We start from the raw sequence: 9,087 nt of genomic DNA on the forward strand, positions 1-9,087 counted from the left end.
TTATTCTTTGTTTCATCTTTTCCCCCTGCAGACCCAGGGGCTTGCAAAGGCATTTCCATGCGGTTCCACGGAGCTCTCCGGGGCCACGGAGGCATAGGGACCTGCCCCTTTCCTTCAGCTGGAGGCAATCCCCTGTTTAGTATCAAATTGTTATTGAGGCCCTGGCCAGGTAGCTCAGGTGGTTAGAGCGTCAACCCCGTAGGCCAAGGTTGCAGGTTCCATCCCCGGTCAGGGCGCATACAAAAGCCAACCAATGATGCATCAGTAAGTAGAACAACAAATCTCTTTCTCTTCCTCAAAAATAAAATCAATTTTAAGAAAGCATTGCCCTCTTTCTTTTAAAAAAAACCCTGTTATTGCATTATGGGCTCAGCTTTCATCGGATGCGACAGGATCCTGCTGAGAAAACGTAAATTTCAAACTCCCCAGCACTGGTGTTCACAGCCAAGGCAGCTTGTCACGGTTTACAGCACAGACTTAGGGAGAGGCCGCCTGGGTTCCAACCCCGGCCCTGCCACTTGCTAGCTGGGTGGCCTTAGGCAAGTTACTTAACCCCTCTCTCTGCGCGTTGGTTTCCTTCTTTCTTTTTTTTTAATAGTTTTTTTAATTGAATTTATTGGGGTGACATTGGTTAAATTATACAGGTTTCAGGCGCACAATTCTATAACCGATCATCTGTATGTTATGTTGTGTGACACCACCCCAAGTCTCCTTCCGTCACCCCTCATTCCCCCTTTACCGTCTGCTACCAGCTGCCCCCCCCCCCCCCCCCGTCATCATCAGGCTGTTGTCTGGTTTACCAGGTTTTTTGTTTGTTTGCTTGGTTTTTAATTTAATTTAATTTTATTGTTGACAGTGTTACAGATGTCTCCTATCCCCCCCTTTGCCCTCCGCCACCCAGCCCCTGCCCCACCCTAGGCCTCCCCCACACTAGGTCTGTGCCCCTGGGCCATGTATGTTTGCACGTGTGTTCTTTGGTTAACTTCTTCCTGTTCCCTCCCCCCACCCAAGACCTGTCAGTCTGTTCCATGCATCCAGGCCTCTGGACCTATTTTGTTCGTCGGTTAATTTTGCTCCCTAGATTCCACATGTAAGTGAGATCATGTGATATTTGTCTTCCTCTGACTCGCTTGTTCCACTCAGCATACGATGGAGACGTTTTCTGTTGTCGTGACTGGGGAGGATGCTCCTGGCCTCTGGTGGGCGGGGCCCAGGGATGCTGCTGAACATCCCGCAGGGCACAGGCAGGCCCACAGCAGAGTGATCTGGCCCCCAAATGTCAAAAGCACCGAGGTTGCTGTGCTGACTTAGTCCTCAGTCCTTTGTGCCACAGCAGCAGAAATAACCAGCATTTAAGGGTCACTTCCTGCCCTGGCCGGTGTGGCTCAGTGGTTAGAGCGTTGGTCTCGCACCGAAGGGTCTCAGGTTTGATTCCCGGTCAAGGGCACGTACCTGGGTTGCAGGTTTGATCCCTGGCCCTGGCCTGGGTGCATTCGGGAGGCAACCAATCAATGTGTCTGTCTCACATCGATGATTCTCTCTCTGCCTCTCCCTCCTTCCCTTCCACTCTCTCCAAAAGTCATTGGAAAAAATATCCTTGGGTGACGATTAGCAAAATAAAAAATAAAAATAAATGTCACTTCCTGAGAGCTTGAGAGTTTTTCATGCAAGCCACGTAATCCTCCCAACCACCCTCGAAGGCTGGCACTATTTTATCGTCCCATTTCCCAGACAGAAAAACTGAGGCACAGAGAGGTTAAGCAACTGGCCCAAGGTCTCATAGCTAGTAGTGGTCATGCTGGGGTCTACACCTGGCTGACGACCCTGCAGGTTGTAAAAGCTGCTCTGCGGCCCCCAGGTGTGAGATGGGAGCCCCTGGAAGATAGAGCAGCCCAACCTCCCTGGCCGAGGGCCTTGGCCACTCCCTGCAGCAGCAGGTGAAGCCGAAGTTCCCTGAGTCATGCTAGTAGAAGGCCAGGTGCTCCGAGGGGCTAGTGAGTGATAGAGAAGCCGGCTGGCTGGTGTTCCGAGCTCAGAGATGAATCCCCACTCATAAGGTGCCAGCAAGGAAGGCGTTAGGGATGGGCCAGCACTGTCTGCTTTGGGTGAGGCTGGCTCTGAGCCGTCCATCCCCTCTTGGCCGTTTCTCTCTCATCTTCTTGGGAATTTGCCCAAGGTCACCTCTGGAGACTTCCTGTCCCATAGTGGCTCTAGGCTCTGAGAACAAGACTCCCTGGTAGGCAGGGCGTCAGCCATGCCTCCTGATCACAACCTTTCTAAAATGTTCTCTGGAAATAACAAAATGTTTCCAGTATCAAAAGCCACAACAGTCCACATCATTGAACATTAAACATTTTAAAAAAGGTATTGGTTTGAGAGAGGAGAGAGAGAAATATCTATTTGTTGTTCCACTTATTTAGGCATCTTTGGTTGATTCTTGTATGCGCCCTGACCGGGGATCAACCCACAACCTTGATGTATTGGGACGATGCTCTAACCAACTGAGCCACCTGCCAGGGCCCCATGAGTTACTGGTTTGTGTTTGGATCTTGTATCTAGGCATTATGCAAAATGCACTGTATTCACATATGTGAACGGAATGGGTTCCGTTAAAGTAGAATTGCTAAATTGAAGGAAACTCACATTTTAATTCTGGTTAATTATCCAAACAGCATAAACAAGCTTTATCATTGTATACCAACTGTGTATAAAGGCATCAAGTTTCTTTGTCTTTCTGGCCAATAGTGGATCTATTAGTTTTAAATTTATGCCCATCTGATGGTCAAAATCATCTTTTTTGTTATTGTTAATCCTCACCTGAGGATATTTTTCCATTGATTTTTAGAGAGAGTGGAAGGGAGGGAGGGAGGGAGAGAGAGAGAGAGAGAGAGAGAGAAACATCAATGTGAAAGAGACACATCAATTGGTTGCCTCCCGAATATGCCCTGACCAGGGCTGGGGATTGAACCTGCAACCCAGGTATGTGCCCTTGACTGGGAATCCAACCCTTGACCATTTGGTACATGGGCTGATACCTTAACCACTGAACCACACTGGCCAGAGGCATTATACTTACATTTTTATAGTTTCTAGAGAGGCTGGTCATCTTTTTATATGTATGTCATTTGTACGTGTTCTTCTGTGAAATGCCTGTACATAAAATGTTTTCTATTGGACTATTTGATTTTCCTGATTGATTTGTAGGAAATTTTGAAATATGGTATGGGTAGTGATCCTTTTGACAAGTTTTTCCCCCAGGCTGTTGACTTAAACATTTTTCTTTAGAATAGATTTTTTTAAAGGTCACAAAATGTATTGATTTTTTTAGAGAGGGAGGAAGGGAGAGACAGAGAGAGAGAGAGACAGAGAGAGAGAGAGAGAGAGGTGAGAGATACACGTATATATTTTGAAGATGGGGTTGAAAATTCTTGCCCATGGTTGCATGTGGGTTGTGGAAGAAATAATAGTAATATAATACATGACAATACATAATATAACAATATAGTAACATAATATGATACAATAACATAGTAGTAATATAACATCTAATAATAACATGCTTACTCTGTATCATGCACCATCACATACATGTGGTATATATGATTGCATACATGTGTGATCATATACATATAGGGTTACACACACACACCCCTTTGGTCCTCACAGTAACCCTCTCTGGTAGGTCCTAATATAGTCTCATTTTACAGATGAGGAAACTGAGGCAGAGAGAAGTTGTGCCCAAAGCCACAGAGCAAGTACGTGGGGAAATCAGGATGTGAACCTGGCCACGTGACCCCATATTTTTAACCATCATGTGGTCGTGTTGGGGTGAGTTCTAGGCGTTGGGTCTCAGCACCTGGGTGAACAGTGATGTCATTAATGGAGCCTGAGAAAACTGTGAGAAGGACAGACTTGGGGACGTAAAGTCGCGGTTCTATTTGACTCTGTTCATTGTGAGATGGCTGTTAGAAATTTAAGTGGAGAAACTGAACAGGAGAAGGGCTCCGTGGGATGGGGGTCAGCGAGGGCAGGTCCTGGCTAGAGCATGAACCCGGGGCCATCCTCAGCACCTCAATGTCAATTAAAGCCACAGGGCTGGGTATTTTCGTCCTGGAAGTCATGGCAATTAAAGAGAACACATCTTCAACATTGCTACCTGAGCTATTAAGTTTAGTGTCTACAGAGACAAAGTAACTTATTAAGAACCCAGAAAGGCAGCTAGTGCCAGTTTCTCATTACGCTGCAGTTCCTGGTGGCTCCCCAGGGACGAGAGCTCTGCTGACCTGCTCGGTGCCCCCAGCAGACCTGCCCGGTGATGGGGCAGGAGAGGCCAGGTGAGACCGGAGTAATTGGCCTCTACTCACCTCCAGTAGCCAGCCGCTGGGGACCAGGTCTCTGAGCTCATTAGGAACAAGGGGCAGAGGCTGGCCTGGGAGGCCGGAAGGAACTTTTTGACATGTTGAACTCATTAGGAAGGAAGCTGAGGGTCTGGCAGGTGCGGCCTTCCCGCGGGTGTCCTTGGTCTGAGAGAGCACAGGCCAGGGCGGGGAGAGAGGAAAAGGTTTTCCGGGTGAGCCAGAGGGGCACTGCTGGGCCGGCTGCGTCTCAGCTCCTGAGGCGAGCTTTCCTCTTTGTAAACTAGGCGCCTGGGTGAGGGCGGGGGTCTGACTCTCTGGGTCCCTCTTTGGGAGAACAGTGCCCAGTCCAGTGCCCCAGACTCGATCAAAACGTGTTGCATGACTGAAGGGCTAAAATGCTCTTTGAAAAAAAAATTATTGATTGATTTTAGAGAGAGGAAGGGAGACAGAGAGAGGGAGAGGGAAACACTGATTTGCTGTCCCACTTTTTTATGCATCATTGGTTGATTCTTGAATGTGCCCTGATCGGGGATCGAACCCGCAACCTTGGTGTATCAGGACGGTGCTCTGACCAACTGAGGCACCCAGCCAGGGCCTAAAATGATCTTCGTTTCTTTACTGCAGTGGTTCAATAGGGGTGACTTTGCTCCCCAGGGGACACGTGGCAACGTTTGGAATCCTTTCGGGCAGGAGGCAGGGGTGCCGCTCAATATCCCACAGTGCCCCGGGCAGCCCCTCCTCCACACAAAGGACGGTCCTCCCCAGAGTCCGCGGAGTAGAAGCTGCGCAGAGCTCCCTCCTCTCTTCTTAGGGAGCCAAGCGGTCCCCAGAGCGCCCAGCAAGCGTCCCCCTATTTCTCATTGGCCAGAACCGGGTCACGAGACAACCCCTGGAGGCACTGGCTCCAGGGAGAGGAGGCGGCTGCCATGGGTTTGGAGCAACTAAGCCCGTCCCCGGGAATATGGAAACGACAGGATGCGGGTCCCGGTTTCACTTAACAAACCCTGCTGCCCATGACACACTCACCCAAACTCACCCAGCCCCTGCACGTGCCAGCCCTGCTGCTTAGGACGTCCGAGTATTATCTCACTGATTTTTTAAAAATTTATTTTCATTGTTGAAAGTATTACAGATGGCCCCCTGAGTCCCCCCACTGACCCCCTCCGTCCCCCCAGGCCTTCTCCACACTGTGTCCAAGGGTTAGGCACATGTGCATATAAGTCCTTCGGTTAATCTCTTCCTGCCCCCTCGCCCCTGCCTGCCCGCTGAGATTGGTCAGTCTCTTCCAGGCTTCTGTGTCTCACTGATTCTTCACAAAAACTCTTGTGAGGGAGAAGCTATAGTTCTACACAATGGAGAGTGAGCTGCACAGGGCATTACGTGGAAATGTGGCTATTCCTGCCCCGGCCAGTTTGCTCAGTGGTTAGAGCGCTGGCCGGTGGACCAAAGGGCCGAGGGTTTGACTCCCAGTCAAGGGCACATACCTGGGTTGCGAGTTTGATCCCAGGCTCCAGTCTGGGTGCAAGTGGGAGGCGACCAATTGATGCGTTTCTCTCACATCGATGTTTCTCTCTCTCGCCCTCTCCCCCTCCCTCCCTTCCACCCTCTAAAAATCAATGGAAAAAATATCCTCAGCTCAGGATTAACAGCAACGAAAAATTTATTCTCACAGATTATTCCTAACAGATAAAAACCTGGAAACAATGCAGATATCCATCAAATGATGACCAGGTAAACGGAACACGGTATATCCATAACATGGAATATTATGCAATCATAAGAATGAAGTACCGACACCCGCCACAACACGCACAAACCTTGAAAACATATGTTAAGTGACAGGAGCCACAGACAAGGGCATATGATTCCACTTATGAGAAATATCCCAAACAGGCAGATGCACAGAGACGGAAGGATGAGGGGTTTCTTAGGGCTGGGGGGCAGGGGATTGGGAGTAACTTCTGATGTGTGCTGGCTTTTTCTGGTGGTGATGAAATGTGGAATTAGATACTGGGGATGGCGGCACACTTTGTGAATATATTAAAACGCCCAGAACTGTACTTATTTGTTTGTTTGTTTGTTTGTTTATTTATTTAAATCCTCACCCGAGGATATTTTTTCCATTGCTTTTCAGAGAGAGTGGAAGGGGAGAGAGAGAGGAGCACTGATGCGAGAGGGACACATGGATTGGTTTCCTCCTGCACGAGCCCCGACCATGGCAGGGGATGGAGCCTGCAACCAAGGTATGGGCCCTTGGCCAGACTCGAACCCGGGAGACTTCAGTCCACAAGCCAACACTCTAACCACTGAGCCAAACCAGCCAGGGCTGGTACTGTATGTTTTTAAAGAGTAAAATATATGGTATGTGGACTATATCTCAATAAAAATAAAAAGTATTGCTCTGACTGGTGTGACTCAGTTGGTTGGGTGTCGTCTGGTGCACCAGGAGGTCACCTGTTTGATTCCCTGTCAGGACACATGCCCAGGTGGTGGGCTGGATCCTCAGTAGGGGGCATGCAGGAGGCAGTTAATTGATGCTTCTCTCTCTCTAAAATTAATTTTAAAAATATATAAAGTATTGGCAGTTTGAGGTCTCCCCCGTGACAGGTCAGCTGGTCAGCCTCGGGACCAGCGCAGGGTTCTCTGGAGAGCCGCCTGGACCTCCTTGTTCCGCAGGCAGTAGATGACAGGGTTGCACATGGGTGTGGCCACCGTGTAGATGACCGACAGAACCTTGTTGAGATCCAGGGCTTTGATGCGGCTGGGACGGGCATAGATGAAGAGCGTGGCCGAGTAGAAGATCCCCACCACCACCAGGTGGGAGGCACAGGTGGAGAAGGCCTTGCGGCGGGCACCAGCGGACGGCATATGGAGCACGGCCCTGCCAATGGCCACATAGGAGGCCAGGGCCACGAGGAGGGAACCCCACAAGATGACAATGGCAGAGACGAAGTCCACCAGTTCGGTCAGGGCCACGTGGGTGCAGGACAGGCTGAGCAGAGGGGAGACGTCGCAGAAGAAGTGGTTGAGGACGTTGGGGCCGCAGTAGGACAGGGTAGCGATGCACGACGTCTTGACCGCCGAGACCAGCAGCCCGCCGAGCCACGAGGACAAGGCCAAGCCCAGGCAGACCCCCGGCCTCATGAGCAGCGGGTAGTGGAGCGGATGGCAGATGGCTGCGTAGCGGTCGTAGGCCATGGAGGCCAGGAGGGTGCACTCGGTGCAGATGAGGGAGACGAAAAAGAAGAGCTGCGTCATGCAGGCCACGAAGGGCACGAGGAAGGGCCCGGCCCACAGCCCCGCGAGCAGGCTGGGCATGGTCACCGACAGGTAGCTCACCTCCAGGCAGCTCAGGTTGCCCAGGAAGAAGTACATGGGCCTGTGGAGCTCGCCGTGAGCGCAGACGAGGTAGATGATCAGTGTGTTTTCCAGGAGGGTGGCCAGGTAGAGACTCAGGAAGACGGCAAACAGGACGTCCCGGACATCTGGCCGCGCGGACAAACCCAGCAAGACAAACTCTCCCACTCGGGTCATGTTGCCAAGCTCCAGGGGCCTCTCCATCTGAGAACAAAATACACTGATAAGCCCTTGAGGGTGTGGCTAAGTGGTTAGAGCATCCGGCCCACGCACTGAAGGGGTTTGATTCCCCGTAAAGGGCACGTACCTGAGTTGCGGGTTTGATTCCCGCCCCGGTCAGGGTGCATGAGGGAAGCAACACGTCTCTCTCTCTCTCTTCCTCCCTCTCTCTCCCCTTCCTCTCTCTAAAAATCAATAAAAATATCCTCAGGTGAGGATTAAAAAAGGAAAGGGAAAGTTCTAGACAAATGAGTGAGTGCCCTTCATAGAGCTGGTTCCGTCTCTTTATAGGTGTCATTTAAAAATCTCAATTCTACAGTGAACTCTAGGGGTCCTCCTGGGTATCTTGAAGTAGAGAAACATCCTTACCTCCTCATCCTGGGATTTCTCCATTGATGGGATGTCATTTATTGAAATTTATCACCATCTATTAGCAAAGAAAGTCAGCGATGGGGATTTTCTAGGGGGAAAAAAAAAAAGGAAATTTCATTCCTGATTTTTTCTACAGAGGACCGTATCCACCCCCAACACCATCTTGTTATAAAGAAGGAAATAACATTTATTGCATATGTTGGTGTCCAGGGTGGGCTCTTTTAATAAAATATTTTGCTCATTTTCAACACCCTGTGAAACAGGTGCCATTCTCCTTCTTATGAAAGACAGAAATGCCGAGGTTCCCAGAGGCTACAAGCACGAAGCGAGAGCCCTGGGGTTTTCAAGTCAGTTCTATCAGCGCCCTGCAGGAGGTTGCGTGGTTTACGGATGATGCCCTTGTCTGTGTGAGGGAAGCCCCAGGACTCATCTAACTCCAGAAAAGATTAAGTGAAGCCGTGAGGTTAATAGCATTTTAAAAAATTTATTGTCGGCACTATAACAGACGTCTCCCATTTCCCCTCCTTGCCCCCCCCCAGCGCTGCCCCCCAAGGCCTTCTCCACACTATTGCCGGTCCAGGGGCGATGCACATGCGCATGTAAGCCCTTCGATTAATCCCTTGCCATCCCCTCCCTCCCCTTCCCCCTGAGACCCCTCAGCCTGCTCCATGCACCCAGGCCTCTGGTTCTGTTTTCTTGGTCCGTTTACTGTGTTCAGTCCGCTCCACGCCCGAGTGAGACGCTGCGACATTGTTTCCCCGACCGGCTGCTTCCGCTCAGC

At 50.3% G+C, this 9,087-nt stretch overlaps 1 protein-coding gene across 1 annotated transcript; it reads right to left on the reverse strand.

Moving 5' to 3' along the window:
• Positions 1–5,997: 5,997 nt before the first annotated feature.
• On the reverse strand, positions 5,998–8,394 carry LOC308547381 (olfactory receptor 6Z7-like). Its single transcript, XM_081117673.1, has 2 exons — positions 8,304–8,394; positions 5,998–7,919 (listed from the first exon to the last, which is right to left on the reverse strand). The coding sequence occupies exons 1-2, from the start codon at positions 8,325–8,327 to the stop codon at positions 6,975–6,977; spliced, it is 969 nt and encodes a 322-aa protein (XP_080973799.1). The 5' UTR covers positions 8,328–8,394; the 3' UTR covers positions 5,998–6,974.
• Positions 8,395–9,087: the final 693 nt, after the last annotated feature.

The sequence above is a fragment of the Miniopterus schreibersii genome (genome assembly GCF_964146895.1).
Source record: "Miniopterus schreibersii genome assembly, chromosome: 18".
NCBI lineage: Eukaryota > Metazoa > Chordata > Mammalia > Chiroptera > Miniopteridae > Miniopterus > Miniopterus schreibersii.

Coding starts and splice junctions, on each gene's coding strand:
- LOC308547381 (XM_081117673.1), bottom strand. CDS start 8,327: ATGGAGAAATCCCAGGATGAGGAG. Junction 7,920..8,303: donor AGAAATCCCAGGATGAGGAG/GTAAGGATGTTT, acceptor TTTTGTTCTCAG/ATGGAGAGGCCCCTGGAGCT.